The sequence below is a fragment of the Anabas testudineus genome, chromosome 1, assembly GCF_900324465.2.
Source record: "Anabas testudineus chromosome 1, fAnaTes1.2, whole genome shotgun sequence".
NCBI lineage: Eukaryota > Metazoa > Chordata > Actinopteri > Anabantiformes > Anabantidae > Anabas > Anabas testudineus.
The window spans coordinates 14,430,682-14,452,054 of record NC_046610.1 but is presented as its reverse complement, the minus strand read 5'-3'; the positions used below and the strand labels follow the sequence as shown (position 1 = coordinate 14,452,054).

Here is a 21,373-nt window from a genome sequence, read left to right as displayed (position 1 = left end):
GCAACTGCAGAACCTTTGGTAGAGTTAGTGAGAGATGGTTGTTAGATACAGAATAAGTCACAGAGTACGTGACTGACTTCTTAAAAATATACCTTGTTAGGCAGCCTAGGCTAAATTACATACAGTACTTGGTTGAATTTTGAAGGCCAGAGAAGTAAATGCAACCCTGTAGAAATAAGATATAGAAAATGAGCAATTCCTAAAATATTACAACTATTTTAATAGGTACTGTGATACCCAGTCAGTCACTACTTAGTAACCCTGTTTGGCAGCTTGCAAACACTTTCTATCGCCAGCTACAGTAGAAGTCGTACTGTGCTGGCTTTAGGAATTCTCACCCACCATTCGTTGTATGTCAGTTCAATTTCTGAGATATTTTTAGCCTGTCTTTCACACACAGCGCGTTTAAGATCGACTCGCAGATTCTCATGACGTCCAAGTCAGGGCACTGTGAGGGATGTTCCAAAAGCTTTCGCTGGTTTTTCTTCATGGCAGATTCTGGCGCCTGCTTTGGCTCTTTATCCTGTCATTTGCATCCAGAATCTACTGATATTTAGTTGAATCCACTCTTTCCTCTTTCCATGCAGTTTTCTGTAGCTACCACACAACCATAAAGCCTTCTTATTAAGAGGAAAACATTTCTGTACACATCACGAATACTTTTTTTGCATAATCCACAAAAGACCACAAAATATAAAATGCAACATTTATACACTCATATTAACATATGTTTGTTGCATTTACCTATTTCCCATTGAAGTTCACATATACCAAGCTAAAACTTTGTTGCCTAAACCAAACACATTCAAGAGCTCTGATTTGGTTCTGTGGTCTCAACTACATCTATTTTCAAGAAAAAGGCTGAAGACAAAGTCTTAATCCTCGCTCAGCATCAAACAGCAGACAAACAGTCACCAGCTAGTTGGTGAACAGCATGGAACATTTAGCTGCTAAAGAGCCAGATATTTCCTTCAGAGGTGGAGTGAAGCCTGAATTAGCGCTAAAAGGTTGCTAATTGGTAATGCTCTACAGTCAATCTTTGCTGATTTATACAATAAATTCAGTAGCCAACACATGGGACATAAGACAGGGTCAAAGTCTGGGGCTTTTTACACCCAACCACCTCAGGCAAATCTCCTCACCATCACTAGGACAAGCCACACTTTGTGGATAGGGGAAAGAAAGTTGCCAAAGAGCATCCAGGCATTGATTATGTTTCCTCCAAAACTTATTTGGCACAGCAAATGAGCTTCTTGTAGGAGACAGGGTTGCATGGTGACACAGCAAGAGGGTAATCTAAACAGAGCATTTCAAAGGTAACCAACAGAGAAACAGAAAAAGCCAAAACCACAAACACACACACAGATGTGACAGCCAACAACCTCTGCTTGTGTCTCGCTGCTCCCAATAATGAAACCCAGGGCTGTCATTGGCTTCAATGCTCCGGTCAGCCTGCTGCAACAAGGTCAGAGGTTAAATCTGTGGTAATGACTCGTGCAGAAGCTTTGACGAGCAATTATCCCACTGCAGGCCCTCTACTGGCACCGGGCCATTAGTCTCTCTCTCTCTCTCTCTCTCACACTACACACACACACACACACACACACACACACACACACACACACACACACACACACACACACCATGAATATTCACATACTGTAAACTCATGGAAAAACAAAGTGTTGATCCCCTAACGCTGGCCCAGCACTGTCACAAACTGTCTACACTCATTACAATAATAAAAGTAACACAAGCAAAAACTGTTGGGTTCAGGTCATTAAAACTAGACAATTAATGCTTCTCTGGTACTGATACTGTACAGTATTAGTAAACTAGGATGGGACAACTGAATATCTGTCCAATAATAATTAAAAACTGAACAGATACCAAAACTATTAAATATTTGTCTCAAATGGATGATGCTGGGTAATTAAAAAGCACATTTTTTGTTATTATTACTCATTAAGATAATTGCTATAAACTGGGAACACATCATTATCAGTGGAATGGTGATGGATTGTGGATAGTGGATTGTAATTATCCAATCTTATCCCTTACTGAGAAGATTTAAAATAAACGAATCACACCTAAGGCACAGACATCACAAAACGTCTTCTACCCACTGGAAGCACTGTAACTACAAGAACTTGTTTTAAAGACAAAGGGTTTTTATATTTTGTGATTTTTTTTCTATTTACTCCAGCAAGTGCAGCAAAGAGTATGTTAATCAATTAAGTTAATTGACAAATAAAAACTATTTATTAAATAGTTTTTTGAAGCACCATTACCGGCACAGTAGTCTTGTTTATTTAGTATAATTTAAACAGAAAACAAATATTAAATCATAGTGATCTGACTAATTTCAGACAGTGTTTAACTTCATTATGTTTCTTTGATGCTCTGCAAATATTTCCTATATAACCTCTCATGGACAGAGACATCCTCTCCACTTGTCTTGTGCATCGATGACCACAAACACAAACGCTTCTGATGGGTTTGTGTCATATTGAGGGAAAAAGCACATTCACTCACTAACAGCTGGTCACTGCTGAATACAGACAGATTGGGACGATGAGGCATTTAAACAGAGCAGCTTCAAATTATGCAAAATCAATTAAAAGAATGAAGAGCTGACACTAACCACCTGATACTACATCATTTGATTCTGCTCCAATGTGCATCCTGTTACACAAAATCCACGGTTCTTACCGCCACTGTCAAAATCATCCACTGGGATCTAGACGGATCTTAACTTTCGAAAAGTGTCCAAATCAAACCATGTAGCAGATCTATCAAGTATGAGCACAAACATTTAGATGGAAACTGGGGGGATGAATGAGTGAGGCTGACAGGCAGCAGACGAACACGTTAAAGAGGATAGAGCAAAGGTTAAAGATGGGATGAAACTAGGAGAACATATGACGGGAGTGTCTTGGTGTATGGGGCTGCTGCAGGGGTCACATGGCTTTTTGTTGTGATGCAAAGTGCTAAGGAGACATAAACAGAGGATTTTGCTGCTGTTCAACATTAAAAAGAGACTAACAGGGGGAAAAAAGTAACAACCGTAGCTTCAAGGTTGTAAAAGAGAGAAAAAATGTAGGTAATGAAACAGAAAAAAGGCAGAAAAAAAGGATGAATGAGTCATTTCAGTGTATTTTAGCAATAATTTGGCAACTCATGCTGTGACTAAGGGGCAGTTCTCGGTTTCTAACACTACCTGATGCTACTTCAGTAAATTTAAAAAAAGTCTTGTGCTTTGTTGTGACATCTAAGAACAGTAACTAACTGATGACGTGATGGTTAAAAAGCTTGATTCTATGATTACTCACAGAGAAGACAGCCGGCTGCCTAAACTACTGACTGGCTGGCTGATTGACGTGCTGAATTACTGACTCACCAGGTTAACTTGTTTTATAGTGACTGGCTGATTAATAACAAAGTGACACCGAAGTCCGTCAGCGTCTGAAGCTGTTGTCTAAATAAACTCACAGACAAACCAAGTTAGGTCGGCAAGGTGCCTGGACATATCTTTGGCTGGGATATTTTAAGACCTTGGATCTTTTCTTTACAGTGGTTGCAGATGCAGCAAGTAACACAAAGAATAGTTTGCTGAGAGTTACAGGAGATGGGAACTAGATTTAATAGAAATATATATATTTGACAAATAAAATCCTCTCATGTTAGAACTGGTTTAGGACACTTTTATGATATATCACAGAGGTAAAGTAACAGCAGGTAAAGTCGATGAGTAGCAGCCCAGTTAAATTCTCTGGTTAAGATTACAGGTGATGAGATACGTGACTCAACAAATTGTAAAGATTCACTGGCAACACAGCAAGACACAACAAACAGACATCTATTTTAGTCACATCACTTGTTTCCCATCATAGGTGTTGTCAGATGTCCTCTAAAGGTGTAAAAGTGCATCCTAAGGCAGAGTGATGCAGCAGGAAGTTGTGGCAGTGCAAAGGCCTGGATCTGGATCTTTTCGCATGTGTCACTATCAATGTCTCATCTGTTGGTTTGTCTGCAGCCGTCTCGCCTCATGCTTGCCTGTCAGTGCCCGCTGCTATCTTAGCTTCTGCAGTCACTGTGTGTGGAGACCTGAATTGTGTCTAAATTGCCACAATCAAACAAACAACAGCAAAATGCTTCAAATCTAATAAAACAGCTTTGATATTTTGTGAGCAGATGATTATTTAACATATGTTTACAGAGACCCTGTGGCCTGAACAAGCCACCTAAAAAAATTTTGTTTTATTATTATGGGATATTTTTTACCACCAATAATGAAACCATTGCTCTGCTCAGCAGAATATTTAGGGTGTTTGGTGGTTAAGCTAAATGCTTTGTTAAGTCCTTAGACACTAGTAAAACTACAACTAATAAATAAAAGTAACTATATAAATATTTACAGTGTGCAGTATGTCCAAATCATATCTGATTCATATTTAGGTTCAATTCAAATATATCAACATGAATTGAATGGGAGGCAATGACCAAAATATGAGATCAGCCTGAAATAATAAAAAATACCAGGGAATGGAAAGTAGTCATATTACAACACATCAGCACTGGTGTTGACCTTTAGATGTCACTTTGAAATGAATTTCAAAGCAATGTTAAACTAAAGCATCAATATCTAGTTAGAAAAAAAACTCAATGTCCTTGTAATAGTTTTTTCAGCTGCATGTCATATTTTTGCTCAGTGGATCATGCGGCCAGCTCAGTTAACAATGAGTCAACTCTGAAACTGAGAATGATGCCGTTTAAAATAGCAATTAAACGGACCCGGGGGGCTTTTTTTTTAATCTAAATACAGTTTCCAAGGTAAAGAATGAGCTTTCACACTCAAATATTTAAACTATTTGCAGGAACAGAATGAGCCCAGTGCTCCTCCTCAGCACTGATTGCATTTTTCAATAATTCGGCATGTTAGGAATTCACATTCAAACAGTCATTTACGGCAGAAACTCTTTATGGTAACGTCTACAACACAGGACACTTCCTGTGTGACAGCGGTTCCAAAACATGCCTTTATATTATTACAAATGGATTTCTATATAATAATATAAATCTAAAGCACACAGGTTGGCGTCCGGCTCACGGTTGTATAAGAGAAATTATCACGTGATCAAAAATGAACCACAAACAGTCTGTGTGTTTTGGTTAAGGCCTGCCTGAACAGCAGCCAGTAACAGATGGTCCTGTCATGGTACAAACAACAAGAGTAGAGCATTCAGAGGAGTTTCCATGTTTAGTGTTTTCTGTACTCCGCTCTGCAGCTTCTTCATTAAACAGACCAGTCAAGCAATGCCTCTGCTCAAATATACTGCGTGAATCTGCATCCATCTATGCAGAAGATGGATACGTTGCTCCTATTTTTAACCTCATGTGTGAACAACATGCAGACAGAAACATCTGACAAAGCACCATCATTCAGTAACCTCTAAAAGCCATAATACCACTGAGGACGTGCCTCGTTGTAACCATGGGCCATTTGTTGATGCAAAAGTACATAACTGTGGTATCTACTCATAATGTGTACAGCACCGAATCCTGAAATACACACAACCAATTACACTGTGTGTGAGTGGAATGAAATGTGCTGTGTGTTGTTCATGAGTGGGGTTGTCTGCATCATGTATGACTGTAATAATAAGCGTGAGTAGGATAATAATGTATGTATTATGTGAGTGAACACGACCCCTCACGTTTGTGGTCTTCTGTTTGCTCCTGTCATCACAGCAAAAGCCAAAACAGCTGTTTACATTGCAGTGGAGAGAATAAGTAAGAGGGAAGGAAGTAGCCGGATAGACTGAGAGTGTATCGTCATGAGCTCAGTTAACCCCGGTGGGCTACTCTTAAATGTAGGCTGAGACACTTCCTCAGGCTCTGCCTTTCATCCCACCCCACTCTCGTCTTCCTGTGGCTCTGCTGCTTTCTGTCTCGTGCCTCATCTTCTCTATTTCTGCCGTCCTTTTCGGCCAGACTGTTTGGAAGTGGGCACAAAGCATTATGTCTCTTAATTGCCACAGCTAGCCAAGTACATGTACGAATCCAAAAGGCAGGTGCACACACAATGGAGAGCAACACAGAGAGGTATAAGCTGAAAATGAGAGAAAGCCAGGATAAGTGATCTGTTGATATTTATAACTGAGGATTGTGATTGTAAATTGTAAATGTTAATCTTTTACCTCTTATTCAGTACCAATAGCAACACCTTTTTCAGTCATACTGGCGGCTTTGGGGTGGTCCACACTGAAATATTGTAATATTTTATAAATGTCCCCTGGATTTTGCTGATCTACTGACACTGACACTCTTGCCCCTATGAGGTCAAAGCCTCAGCTGTACTTTGTGTTTTATGCTAATTCTGAAATCTGAGCATGGTAACAGCCAAACTATCATATCTGCTTACCATCAGCAACTTAGCACCACCTCACAGAGCTGCTAGCGTGGCTGCAGACTCTTTGTTTTTGAGACTTTCATAGAAAAAAACATTTTTCATTTAACTAAGTAATGCAAGCTGCCATGCAAGAGCTTTATCAAAATAAAAAGCCTAAAATGAGAAAATGTTCGATTTAAATGAGCTGTCACACTGAATTCTTACTAAAAGAGTCGTGTACATTTTTTTCAAAATATTTTCTATTAGAATTACTTTGCAAAACATTAATTTGAGGAGCTTGTTGAAGCCCCCTGTGACCTAGACTCCTTTACTGCCTGGTGGCAGTGCAGAGATATTATCTCCTAAAGGTTTTTCTAACCTATCAGCAAATTAAAATTACTCCTGCTTCATTGGTGAAATCTTGTTTATTCTAATTTTATAACGACAACTACCTAAGGCACTGGGCTTCTGGAGCGTAGCAGAGCACAACACAGATTACTTTTGGGTCTCACGTTAGGGCTAGCTTAAGTCGCATAGTGTAGTTTCAACACCAACTTTTGTTTCCTACACAACGAGAAAAGCAACAGCTTTCATAACAGATTTTGATAAATTACTGGATTTGGAGGTACTGGATTTCAAGTATTGAAACAAAACAAGCTATTTGTCACCTTGTGCTGAGGGAGACTGTAATTTCTGACTAAATAAAACAGTTAAAAGTTATTAATTAAAAATAAATTACAGACAGTTACAGTGTAGTATTAGTCAAGTAGAAATAAGCTCCACACTAGTTTGAATTAATATAATACCACATGCTTGAGCACACAACCAAGCATAAACACATAGACACACTTGTACAGCAGATTTGAGGAAAGATAAACTATGTTGTGACACACAAACAAACCAACATTCAGACTGTAAACAAGCTCAGCTCTTACAAAGCAACAGCATAACGCACGTGTACTGTACATCCCGTTAATGTAGGGAATATTGTGCTGTTCATTCCCTGCACTGTGGGGGCAACTGTGAAGATTCAGACTAATCTCCCTGTGATCAGATAAAGACAGATAACATGAAGCATCACAGGATGGACTGAAGGAGGAGAGGAGAGGAGAGGAGAGGAGAGGAGAGGAGAGGAGAGGAGAGGAGAGGAGAGGAGAGGAGAGGAGAGGAGAGGAGAGAAAGACATTGGTAGAGGGGAAAAAACAAAAAAACAGAAACAAGGGAGATATGAGCAAAAATAAAGGTGAGTGAGAATAAAAGCAAGACAGAAGCTAGAAGGGAGTGAGAGAGGTGAAGAGGAAGGGAGAGGAAGAGCGCAGACTTGTGCCAAGCAGACAGCACTCCAGCACTGCCCACTGTTGGCTCTCAGCTACACAAGCACTCCCTGGACACTGGCAATAATGCCTGCACTTCATAATGCTATCTCTGACACACAGGCTACTAGCCAAGCACACACATACTGTACCTTCCAGTGTGTGTGTGTGTGTGTGTGTGTGTGTGTGTGTGTGTAAAAGAGTAAGAGACATCACCACCAGCTCACAAGTCATAATCTGAAGCAGACTAAATCCTTGTGCACATGTGCATCACAACAGGAAAGCTTGTTGAGGTTATAAATAAATGTGCATGCAATAAGTCTATGAATGTGGACACACAAACACACACACACACACACACACACACACACACACACACACACAGATATAATAGAAACAATGACCATACCTATGTGTATTATAAGGACCCTACAGGCATAAACTCTCATCAGGTGTAGAAAAATGTACAATGCCTAAAAACCCATACGTACTGTACCTATGCATGTAAAGCCACAAATACACCCACACTCAAGCACAGGCTTCGTATTAGTGGAGCTAAATGGAGACATGGAGACAAGTGTGAGACAGCATGATAGCTGGCAGGGACAATGGAAACATCATGGAAAAACACAACAACCGCTTCTGATGAATCAACATATACTAACAACAGCAGGACAGCACACCAGTCACACACTGCGTGGAGACAGACAGATTGTTGCCGTTTACCTTTTTGTGCGTCGAAACATGTTGCTAGCAGCAGAGGATGTGTTGGCAGATGAACATGAGAGCAGCTGAGTCTTCACACATGCACACGCGGAAATAAACACACAGAGGCAGTCAAGAGGCAGCAATTATGTTCCACGCCGGCATGACAGCCTCTTCTGTCCAGTTAAACACATGCACACACATACAGACACACGCTCTCCGGTGTCTCGCTGTGATTCTGTGCACGTGAGTATAGGTACAGGAGTGTGTGCAAGAGAGAAGATGTGAAAAATGTCAGCTGTGACACAGAGGCGGCAATGGGAGGATTTTAAAAGAAGGACGAGAGGAAGTAAGAAGAAGAAGAGGAAGAGATGGAGAGAGTGAACAGGCTGCGGAGCGTCGCTCTCAGAAGGAGAGAGGATTGTGGGGCTGCTCTCAAGGGTATCGTGCCAAGCCAGGAAGTGTGCAGTGACATAGCAAGGGGGAGGGGGGGGGGGGGCACAGACACAGAGAGAGAGAGAGAACAAGAAAAAGGAAAAAGGAGAGGTGGGTCAGTGCAAGTATATACAGTATGAATGAGAGAGAGAGAGAGAGGAACAGCATGTGGGAGAGAGCGAGCAGCAGTGCAAGAAAGAGAGAAAGCCAATCAGAGGTGGAGACATGAGGGAGCAGTGAAGTGGAGACTAATGTGAATGACAAGACAGAGAGGGAGGGCGGGGAGGGAGAGAGGGGGAAAGGGGCTCTGGAAGTTGCTTTTCACATATGCGAGTGTGTTTTCCTTTGTGCTTTCGTGCATGTTGCAGCTACACTGTTAAAAAAACACCAAAACCAAAGCATTCCTACTTTCCCAAGGTGTCTATGGCACGCCCAAGGACATGAGCCCAAGTCCAAATAGACTTCAGGCTTTAGGTTTAAAGGCTAGCTTCTCAAAAGACTGCGGTTGTATGCATGAATGAAAATTACGTTACACATTTGTTTTTCAGTTTCAGCAATAGGACAGTGTTGGTGTGACAACTCGTATTGCAGAACAGCACCTTTAAAACACACCTTTTTGCAACACCTACAACTGTGTAACATGCTCCTCTATCACCACGCTAACACAATGTTGGCTTTGGTATTCTTCATTGGATTTTTTAACATTAAGACATTTTTAAAATTACATCAGCCTCAACCTTTAAAATGCACATAGAGACACACTGATGCAGTTCTGTTTTTTTAAGTGAAATGCCATATTGGATGAGCTCTTGCATCGTCCATTTGTCCTAGATATCACAGGAGCTGCTCTGCAATGCCCAGCCAAGAGAGATGTCATGTCTGTGTGTGTGTGTGTGTGTGTGTGTGCATATGCGTATCCCTCGCTCCTTCCCTCTGAAACAAATCCACCAAATGTTAAAGCTGACGTGGGGTGACAGTTGCACAGTAGTGCTGAGGGGAGTAATTCAATAATGGATGTCGTCTCTAATGTGGGAGCCTAGATGGATAAAATATACATGGGAGAGAGGAGATGAGGAGGAGGTGCAGGGGAGGGAGTGGGACGAGGAGGGCGGTGATATCACTGAAACACAGTTGGGGGTCACAGACAGGGACGGGTGGCATGATATCACATGAAAGACATGGGGTGTGTTTTTGTCTGTAATAGAGTAGAGAGAGTAGTTTTTTCTCCATCTTCTGGGCTTTTAGTGAGGGGCATTTAACCTCACAGCATGTCCTTCAAGCCACTTTTGTGTCATTCTGCTATAAACGCCCAGTCATTACACCCACAGCAGACTCCAGCTCCACCCACAGGAGGACGTGTGTAGAAAAATCCAACAGCATCATCAAGTTAGAGGGGGAAGGGTACAGGCTGACCGTGAGCCTCCAGCTCCAGTGTCTCCTTCATGTCACGCTACGACATCTGTCACCCCGCGACATGGGGTCACAGGTCAGGGACATAACACACCTCAGCGACAGCAGTCAGAGACACACACATGCTGCACACGTGAACACACACAAAGGCAAGCAGCCAAACCAGGTACGGTAATATATTGTAATTACACATGGATATAGACACACATGCACATTAAATATCCAAGGCATGTATAAGCTAGTATCATCAGGCTATTGCTGCCAGAGAGTGCCTCTGCCCAGACTGAGATGCATACTGAATACTGAGTAGAAAGGTACACGCTAAAATAAAAAAGGAATAGGTCTAAATAGGGAATTAAAGCCATGTTTTATGCCAGCAACCTTAATGCAACAATAACAGTTCACATGATAAACAGACAAATGACAGCGATTCATATTCGGCTCACACAGGACAAAAGTGGACAAGTCAAATATAGACTATAAAAAAAGAAAGACCCCAAGATTTCAACGCTCAATGTGATGACGCCAAAGTGGAAGCATTTTGTGGGAAATGACACCCCCTTCTATGTTCAAAGGGATTTTCAGACAGCATTTTGAGCTGACATAAGGTACTTTTCCAAATTCTGCCTGATTTGTGAAGTGCTTTTAGCAGCAGGAGCAGCCAGTTACTGCTTTCCAAATCCAACTTTAAGAGTAGAGGAGAAAAATACAGCGTTCATTTCAGTAAAAGAGGGGATATTGTCAAGGAGTAACCACCAAATGAGATGGAAGAGAAAGAACGCTGCCAGAGAGGCTTCAAACTTAAATCACTCCTTCAGTTTTCAGTAATGAGATCAATGTAGAAATGATTCTCTATTCAGTCCTATTTTCATGATGGATACATTAAACAGAGAGAGAAAACAACATGAGGAAAGTAGATCGACACAGAAAGGACATAGTTGGAGAGGGTATTTCAGAACCATGGACAGAGACACACACACAGTTGACAACTGTTCGACTGTATTTCAGATTTTCACCTGCATCCATGTAGCTCAAATTAGGATATTTATTCAGTTCTGTCAAATCCTCCAGGATCCCACTCATAATGGCACAGAAAATTACTCCAGAGGTTTCTAATTCAGCCATTAAACGTAATTTACCATGTGAAGAACCACATTTCCATTAATCATTTCACTTATGTGTACTATGAGATGCTGAGGTGAGGCATATGATGCTGTCATTATTATGCCTTCTAGTCCTGGTATTTACTTCACAAAATAACACTTTTCACACACTTTTTCTTCAGGATGGACATCAGACAAAATGATATGCTCTTAAAGTGTGATTCTCACTGAATTCAAAAATATTTGTTAATATTGTGTGTTCAGGAGTTGTGAGTCCTTATGAGGCCTAAATTATAAGCAGCACGCCAATGTTTGAAAGAAAAGATGTAGAATGTATTTCTATTCTCTAATTATGTTCAAAGAGGTTCATCAACTACATATTGACGGTGTTTTCCACTTTCTAATATGTTAATAAAGAATAAATACTTATGTCATTCACTGTCGACACTGAACATTTGACAGCTTAACCAACACGTAGTTACACATCACGTATTGCTCTATTCTCCTCTCTCCACCTCCACGTCCTCTCAGAGCCACAAATGGCTCTGAGGTCACAGCACGGCTCCCCTGCAGCTGAACTTTCATTGCACAGTTCACTGGTGCAACAGATTGGGCCGACAGAGAAGCTCTGAGAGCGAAAGGCCTCATGCAAAGCTGGAACATGCTGCAGTCTGAAGACAAGACTCCTACTGTACAATGCCATCACTGGCTACCTACGTCAGCGATGGAAATGTAATTCCTTCATTGTCTCTGTTTGTATTTCTGCAAAATCACACAAAAACTTACGAATTTCATGATGAGTGGAAACTGTGAGATTAAGAGCAAAGGACTCATGTCACACACACTGTTGATGCAGGAGGAAAAGGTGTGTAGGTTTGTACTCACCTGCTACTTTTTCGGGGCAGAGGTAGATCCTTCTGGTGAGAAACAGAAAGAGAGAAAGAGAAAAAAAGAGGGGAGAAAAGACATATGTTAGAGGACTTTTAGACAAATACAAGATTAAATGTTTAAAGGACTACAGAATAAATCAGGATATACTGAAAGTGTGGTGATATAAAATGAGTATCCATGTTTAATACACTAAATCAAACATTATTTAAAGATTTCAGTTAACAATTCACAATTTTGCTGCATCCCATATAGGAACAACTCGACTAACACTGAGGTTTACGACTTCATGTTTTAAATGGTAAAATAATAACATGTTGTAAAAATAATTCAGGATCGGATTAGTGCATGGACCAGTCCTGTGATTTCTGTGGTACTGTTAAAGGATAAATGGGAGGCCGTTTGAAAACTGATCCCTCCTAAGTGCTCGGAGACTTCAGAGCTCCTGGAACCAGCAGGTTGAGTGGAGCCAAAGTCAATTTAAAAATGTTGCTGCTATATTTATGACACTGGGACACAACAGCAACGACTCTGATGTGATTAGGATCTGCTGGGGTGGATCTGCATGCTGCTTGTTGCCCCTCTATTCCCAATTTGATTCCTTTTAACACTCAGCCTAGGTGAGATCAAGTTACCATCAATTTCTCTTGTCAGCCCATCTGACGCTGCTTATCAAGCTATTTTCCACAGCCCGGTGATTCTGCTAGATATTATCGTTTGTTTCTTTTCACGGAGGAAAGCTTTAATGACACGGAGCCATTTCTGTGAAATGAAAGGAATCCAAGTGACTAACCACACCGGGGTCAGAAGCTGGAAAGTGAGAGAAAAATAGGAGACTGTAGCTGGTTTTTCATCTTGTTAGATGAGGGCATTCCAGAAATCTCTCTTCCTCTCTCTCTCTCTCTCAGTCTATCTCTTTGTCTCTGTATAAGTAAACAGGCATTACAAAACCCAAACAAAGCCGAGCTGATGAAACATCACTTGACAGCTGGAGCTCTCGTCTCCAAACAAACTCAAAACAAGCTTCCTACCAAAACCGATTTACTTTCCAGCACTGTGAGGCATTAATACTTGCACTTAATATAAAACTATGGGGGTGCCAATGGAGCAGCGGACTCCGCACAAGGCTGCAAAGATGCGATGTAATAAGTCATCAGTGTTTTCCAAAGCCATGCTGAAGAAATAATCATTGTAATTATCCAGCACAGTGGAGTAATCATATGAATACAGAAACCTGGCAAATGCTGCTTTACTTCAACGGGTATTTTAAAGCTAGATTTAACCATTTTAAGAAATGTGCTTGTTCTCTTTTTGGCTACGAGTTGCATGAGAAGATCAGTGTTTTAACTATGGAGCTATAGCCAGCATGCAGTCTGCGTCTCAGTGGTCCAAACTCTGCCAAACAGTTGGTGACGAGCGACAGTTTGTTTGTGTACATCCAGCAACCTGTGCATCGTCACAGGTGGTTACCTGCAGTAACAACCCCAGAGCTGAGCTGAGCCCCGCGTCTGTATCCAGTCAACGTAGACACGAGGATGGCATCGATCTCTCCATCTTTGAAAAACGCAGCATTTCTCAGTACACAGGAGCCAGAACGTTTTTACTTCTATGAAAGTGACATCACCTTTTATAGAGAGCTCTTTTCCGGGACAGCTAATGAGTTACATCATCAAGAGGAAGTAATCTTGGCCAGGGTGACTCAGAGAGAGCCCCGCAGGAGTCATATATATACGTCTGTGTGTGTGGGATGGGGGGGGGGGGGTGAAAAGGGTGGCTAATGGATAAATCCCCAACACCTGCTCCCTCTCACTGTCTGCATCCAACAGACAGCCACTGTATGCTATGTGCTGTTGCCACGTTACTGGTTTCTTAAAACAATATTAGCCTCAGTTCAAGCAACAACCTGTGAAGATACATTTTTTCCTTTACATCTTTTACTTTACTGTTCTTTGGTCTTTTGTCTCATTCGAAAGACGTCAGTATGTCTCCACCAACAACTAGGACCTCAATAATAAACACTTATTGACTTACATTAAATTGTATAGGCATACCTAATAAAGCAGCCAGTGACTGTATACATAAACGTTTATTGTGACATAAAGGATATTTTTCGTCACTATACTGTAAAGTTAGTGGGTAAATTGGACAACAGAGTGCATTTCATCACTGTCAAAAACAACATGTGACTGTAATGTAAACAAGGTTTCCAAATCTCTAAGAAAGTCTTGTATTTCCCTTCTAGGACTGAATGGGATCTGTTTCAAGAGCGATCCAGCTGTTTATATCTGGTGAACATCTTACTTAAGCGTGATGGCACTCCATTCTTTTGCTAGACAGCATCCAGTCCGAAACAACTAGTAGTTAGTACTGAAACCAGACACTTTTATAAAAACGTTATGTTGTAAAACTCCTTAATAAACCAAACTCAGGGTCACACGTAACATTCATTTGGGCTATTTTGTCATATTTGACACAGACTGTAGCCTTTGCAGTGTGGCGTTGCAAGAAACACAAAACTGGCCCCAAGCCCATTACTATTACTTCATAGATTTATAAAGGCCAATTCAATAAATTTGTTCAATCCCACAATAATCCAATGTGTACATGGTGACAAATATTTGCATGTCTCTAAGTTTCAAATGTGAGAATTTTATGACACTGTAAATTAAATAACATTAGATTTTAAACTGGCATTTTCAAACATCTGAAAATGTCATCATGGGCTCTAAGGAAGCTGTGATTTTCAGTGTTTTTTGACATTTTATCAACTGAAAAATGAACGGATTAACTAGAAGGATGCTGTAATAATATAACAGCTGCAGCTTTATTAATATGTAGACAGATGAGTAAAGCGACAGTGTTACTAATATTGAATTATATAGCATAAGAAAAGCACATGATTTGATATCATATACATAATGTTTACAATCTTTTTGACTGTTCACCATTAAAACTACATGCACACATACTAAAGCTTTGACGTGACGTACTGTGTTGTCACACAGATCCAAGAAGACCACACAGTGTTAACAACACACTGCATCAATATCCGCCCGTGGGAAATGTGTGATTACTCCCCCAACCAGCTCGCCGCCATCACTCACATATATGCACACTGTACACCAGTTTATTTATACTGCCCTGAGAGTTTTCCATGCTTGAAATGGCACAGTTACAGTTTACCACCACTCATAGATGTCTGCACACATATACAAGCATCTCTTTGGCACATTTAAGACATTACACACACACACACACACACACACACAGCAACTGCAAATGATTCACGGTCTCCATACCAGCTGCGCTTTGCTGTTACAGGGCTGTTCATATTAAGACAACTTTCTCTAACTGAAAGAAAGGCTGTTGCATTGTCTGTGTTTTTGGTTTATATTTACCCAAGGACAAAGTGAAGGCCAACTGGAAAGCAAAGAAGAGAAAAATGTTAATATGCTGCTGCTCTGGGCAGAGTCATGAGGCTTCTGTTCTGTTTCTGCTGCCAAAAGTGACAGCAGATTTCAAGGCAAATGTCACACAGCGCATTATTCAGTTTAACAGCCTACCAAGTCTCAACTTTCATTTGAAATCTTTGAATGCACTTGTCTTTACTTTGAGGTTAAAAACCACATAATGGTTTCGTAAAATGAAACTAACACCTCTAAGCTTCATTTCTTCCTTGAGACACTGCATCAAGCTTAAACCTTTATTCACAGCTATTTTTTTTTCCTTATCATTGGTCTTATTTTGGTGCGTTTGGGGGATTAAGCGGGGCTCAAGCTTTCATGCTTTATAGGCGTCCAGCATAATTCAAGTCCAACTAAAGTAGTTTCTGAATATTTGAAGCTATTCCCAAATAGACTCTGGCCCAGATCTGCTGCTTTGATGTACACTTTGCTCTCTTAAGTACAGAACCTAGCTTTTCTGAACAACGCTGACATCAGAAGGACGAGATGAGGCAGAACAAAGCAGCGGCCGCGGCACTGAGTGACAGGACTTGGCCAAGAGTGCTGGATCTTCTGCAGTGATCATACTCTTATTCCCAGTGCTTAGCATATTGGAAATGGGCACCCTGCCCGGAACAAAATATTGGACAAATTAAGCTTGTGTGTGTGCGGGTGGAGTGACTCCACACTCCTACAACGGAGAAGGATGAGACACACACGCTATGACTTGTGTTTGTTTGTGCGCGTGAGTGTGTGAGCATATGGGTTAAGTGTAAGTAAGCTCCACACACCCACAACTGCTCAGAACAGCGCGGTCGACTTCAGTCGAGATGAGAACGATTCACATCAATGACACACACTCTCCCACAGTGGAAAAAATACAGTTAGAGCCAAATTACACTGACCAATTGATGACAGAGATGATGATGTAAAACATGATTCTAGTTCATCTAATTTTTATTTATCCTGTGTTTCTTGGAAAGTTGAACATGCTGTGACTGATTTAAAAGCTTTAGAGGTACAGTATGAAGCCATTAAATAAGAAAACCCTGAAAGTGGGCAGCGAAATTGAATTGAATCGTGGTTCGTTTTATTTTCTACACCTGCTGTGTCTTCAGTGAAAAAAGTATATCTATATCAATCATTTAAAAACTGGAATCACACTCAGCTAAAGCTACTAAAAGCTCACAGATGAACAGTAAAGATTTCATCTATGAAACACAAGTCCCGTACTACTTTCCCTTCCCCCCAGTCCCTCTAGTGTGAAAGTATCCAGGCAGTAAAGGGATCCAGATATTGTAATAGCCACTTAAATGGGGTCTGCTGTGGCCCACAGCTGCTGCCCGCCTCTGCGGTGCCCCCCTCCCCTGCTGGCCTCAAGCTGGATGGTCTTCCTCCCTGAGGGCAACTAGGGATCTTAGGCCACCATTAGTCCTGCTAATGGGCCTGACTACTGCGCCACATCCTCAGCATTTAGACCTCCTCCGTCTGAGATATGGATATCGACCTCTTCAGTGGAAATGGATAGTGGGAATTGATTTCATATGTACATATAGGAACGAGTGTTATGCACAAACAAATACACAAACGTTTACATTTTGCATTCACATTTAGTTATTAGACGCTTTTATCCAAAGTGACTTACAAGTGAGGTACAAAGCAAGCACACACCTAAGCCAAGGAGGCGAACTTTAAAGTTAAGTGCTCTAGAAAAAGCTGTTGTTTCAGTTTCATGGGGTATAAGTGCAAGAACAGAGGAGCTGCAGTACAGTGAAAGGATGGACACGCCAATTCTTGTAATAGTACATTGCCTATGTAGTGCTTTAATCCACCTGTCTGTGCAGTAACAGGGACACAGCACCTGCAGGAGCTGAACAGTGTTGATGCTGTTTTACCAACTAAACAACAACTTCGCTACTTAAAATATCTCATTTCACTTTTCGATATTTAATAAATGATGAGCAACAACATTGTATGGAGAAGAAATCTCTTGGCACAATGGGCAGTAAAGTGGATTTACTGTAAATGAATACATGAGAAGGCAGAGGAGGACCAGCAGATGTTTGTTGTGTACAGTGAGCTTTGCCTGCCTCACTGGATTTATTTCCACCACACAGAGGAAAGTTTTTACCACTGTCTTTCAATGTGTCGGCCATAACGAGCAAAATATGGGTTAAGAGGCCAAATCATGCAAATGCAATAGATACACCGAGCCAATTTCAACAAGAGTGGCTATTAAAGACTTATACACATGTTATTGTTAACGAGTCACCCCCTGAACTTCTTACTACTGCCAGTTTAAAGATTCTCTTTAGGTCAACTATGGTGACATCAGACATCTTAATAGCATTTATCAGACCATTGTGGGCGATGCTCGGGATTTTTGGGAGTCAATGTGACAAAGTACAATGATTTGTAAGGTATTAAATAAGGAGCATGTGTTGTGCATGTATTTTATACAGGTGATTAAGATTTCTCTATAAACGACATCACCAGCTGTATTTTCTTACATTCATTACACCTGTGCTCAGATAAACAACCACCTCAGGATGTGAGCCAGCTCTTACAGATGCGGGTGGACTCGGTGTGCAAGCTTTCCTGGACACACATCGGATCAGATCACATCTTCTCACCTGTAGTCTCCGTCTGCGGATGATCCCTGAATCATCCATGGCGCGTGTCTGCCTTCACACCTGTCCAAACGTCTCGTGGCTCCTGCGGTCTCCAGGTAACGGGGCGAGAAGAAGCCCAAGTCTCGCGTGGTTAAGACGGAAAGCTCGGCGGAGCTCCGGGAACTCAAACACCACCTATGGGCCGAGACGAGGCAGGATCCGCTCATTTAGCACGAAATATCAGTCATATTGTGGCCGAGAGAAGCTTTTTGTATAAACGTGCAAGAAAAAAAAAAAAAAAAAACCCAAAAAACGACACTATTAGAAGAGATCAAAGTTTAAAAAGTAGCAGCCCAGCAGACATCCCATGCTGTCAGAGAGGGACAGACGCTACTGACCGTGATGGGAAGTGCTGAATGAGCGAGGGGCTGCACGGTGGGATCACGGGCTGAAGTCCAGCTGGGAGGTAAAGAAGAAGCCCCCTGGACGACTCACACTGTCACAACGAAGCTCATCACAGCCGAGATTAGACAGTCCGGACAAGTTTGCAGACATCTTCATCCCGTGCAAATCAAAACCGAACCAAATAAAACTACTTTCTAGAACAGTGAGTGGCTCTTTGCACCAGTAGCATCCCCGAACCAACGAAACCCGAGCACATCACTTATGAGTCGTTCACCACAGCGATCCTCCAGTGGTTTGAAACCATACCCTGGGCTACATGTTAGAGTCCACAGGCGGCCGAACCATCTGCACCGAGGTCTGTGTGCTGACGAGGCGCCGGTGCGCGCACAGACACGGGCATCAGCTGCACACCTCCATCAGATGACACGTCCACACGCTGTCGGTGTCTGTGTGCATTAAAAAGGACAGATCAATGGGAACGTGCAGCGCGTCGACACGTCCCTCTGGTGGAAAACACACACACACACACACACACACACACACACACACACACACACACACACACACCGGCGGTGAAAGGAGGCTGATCACTTCGCCTTTTCGTCCTCCAGTAAACGCATTTCTCCTTTTCTCCTGCGATGGGCTCACTCTCTTCTTCTCTGGTGTAACATCGCTGTTCTCGCGAAATGCAATCTGTGGTTACTACACAGGCTTTTGCTCCATCCTCAGCCCCAACCACCCACTTCCTACTACCGAATGACGTTTAACCCCTGAGCGACTGGAGGCTTGGGAGAGGACCGTCTCCTGGAGCTGGCGCACGGAGGCAGGAATAAAGGGACGACCTGCTGCAATGGGACAGAGGTGGCTCAGATAGGAGTGGAGTGGGAAAACTCACTTGCTTGGCTCATTTTGGTCCAGAAACCTCAGCATCTACCATCTGGAGAGGTCCAAACACTCTACTGACATCAGCAGGACTCCTGCTGACGCTGGTGGTCTTGTAACATTTGTGGTTCCAACTAATAACTGCATGGACTCTCCACACATTCATGTTCCCATCAACAGGACCTGCTGATCTCCTGACTTCTTTAACACTGGTCCTTATCATACCAACATGCTACACAAATGTCAGCCACAGGGGATTTTTTTGATATGTTTTGTCCCATTTTGACTCTGAACATTAGTATTTTGCTCAAAGATTCTCGGTGCCTCTGTGCTGTGCTGTGTCTTGTTAATCCTACAGATTAGCAAAATACACTCCTGGCTCTTTGGTTCAATATCATTGTATTGATATTTATTGATCAACTGAAGTCTACAAAGTCCATCAGATTGTTCAGTGTCTGATTTCTTAAATCTTTCTATTAACATTTTTGATATTTGTGACTTTCATATGAAACTCTAATATATGATTAAAACAAAGAGATGGGCACTAGTTTGAAAAAAGTAAAAGGATTTAATCATTAAAATACTTATGAATAAATTCATTTCTATCCAAACAAGGTCAGCTGATGCCATTATATAAAATGACTTGCAGGATATAATGAAGGATTTGAGCCATGTGATCTACTACACCTACAAGGTGAAATGAATCAAGGCAGAGATGACAACAAATGCTGCAAACTTGGCATCAGACCTAAAAGGCTTCCCTTCATCTGAATGATGTTTTCATCGTGTTTTCATCGTGAAGTTAAAGAGCTTATTCAGGAAGTGTTTACGCTGTTTTGTTTGGCTCGTGTAATGGATTGTTTCACCAACACAGCTTGCCGTCATGCTCACATGGCTGTTCCAGTGAAAAATGGCATCAAGGATTATGCATTATTCAACATCCACACCTGTCATACATGGGATTCACTGCCACATAACATTTCACAGCTCTTCGCCCTTCAGTTACTCGCGCCCCTGATCCAAATGTTAATGAATGAATGCTGGCACACACACTCCTACCTGGGTGATTGTACTGAGGAAGGTTGAGAATAACAAACCACGAGTCTTGAGCAGGTTTATTATGCAAGGAAACCATCCTGTCTCCTGTCATGTGGATCACGACAATAAAGGGAACGAACACCATGATCAATACTACAGGAAAACCACCACTAAGCAACGTCTGTACTAAAACATTTAGGGCCAAAGTCCGTCAGCGTGATCACACAATGCGGTGTTTGTCCTCTGAAAACATCCTCACAAGAAAAAAAATAAGAAAAAAAGCTAATGTTGGTCAAAGGTAGCTGGTTGTATAAAAAAACACACAAGAGGCCAAGATGGATGGAGACAACAGGGAGACTTAGTGGCTTTTAGCATCGTGGCCTTAATGTTCCCTGTCTCTCTGAGCAGACTGCTAGTCCCTCTCACTTTGGGATTTACTGCTGACAGATCAGTCTGAGTTCAAACTTAGCACCACCACTGCTGCCTTAAGACTCTCAACTCTCTACTGCACATAAAGACGACTCCCCGATCTAATATGAGTGACAGAGTCGTACGATTTTAACTAAAATGGGGACCTTGATGGTTGTAGGGCCAGTGATTCATGTTATTATAACAAACAATAATGAATTATTGAGTGATTTGATTTGTCTGCAAAAAAAAAGTGAAGAAATTACCTCCCTAATTCCTTAGAGTCCAAAGTGACACCTTCAAACTGCTTGTATTGTCAGAATAATGCTATTAACCAAAA

General features: G+C 41.6%; 1 protein-coding gene across 4 annotated transcripts in view; it reads right to left on the bottom strand.

Moving 5' to 3' along the window:
• The window catches only part of mast1a (microtubule associated serine/threonine kinase 1a), a 53,546-nt gene extending 34,193 nt beyond the window's left edge, over nucleotides 1–19,353 (bottom strand). The window contains exons 1-3 of one of the 4 annotated variants that reach the window (XM_033326056.1): nucleotides 18,699–19,353; nucleotides 18,322–18,495; nucleotides 12,243–12,274 (exon numbers count right to left, since the gene is read on the bottom strand). In XM_033326056.1, coding sequence (XP_033181947.1) covers nucleotides 12,243–12,274; nucleotides 18,322–18,360 — 71 coding nt within the window. In that variant the 5' untranslated portion in view covers nucleotides 18,361–18,495; nucleotides 18,699–19,353. Of the gene's footprint in view, nucleotides 1–8,430; nucleotides 8,526–12,242; nucleotides 12,275–18,321; nucleotides 18,566–18,698 lie in introns of those variants that run through there. The other 3 variants (XM_033326057.1, XM_026360235.2, XM_033326058.1) reach the window with 3 other exon arrangements.
• Nucleotides 19,354–21,373: the final 2,020 nt, after the last annotated feature.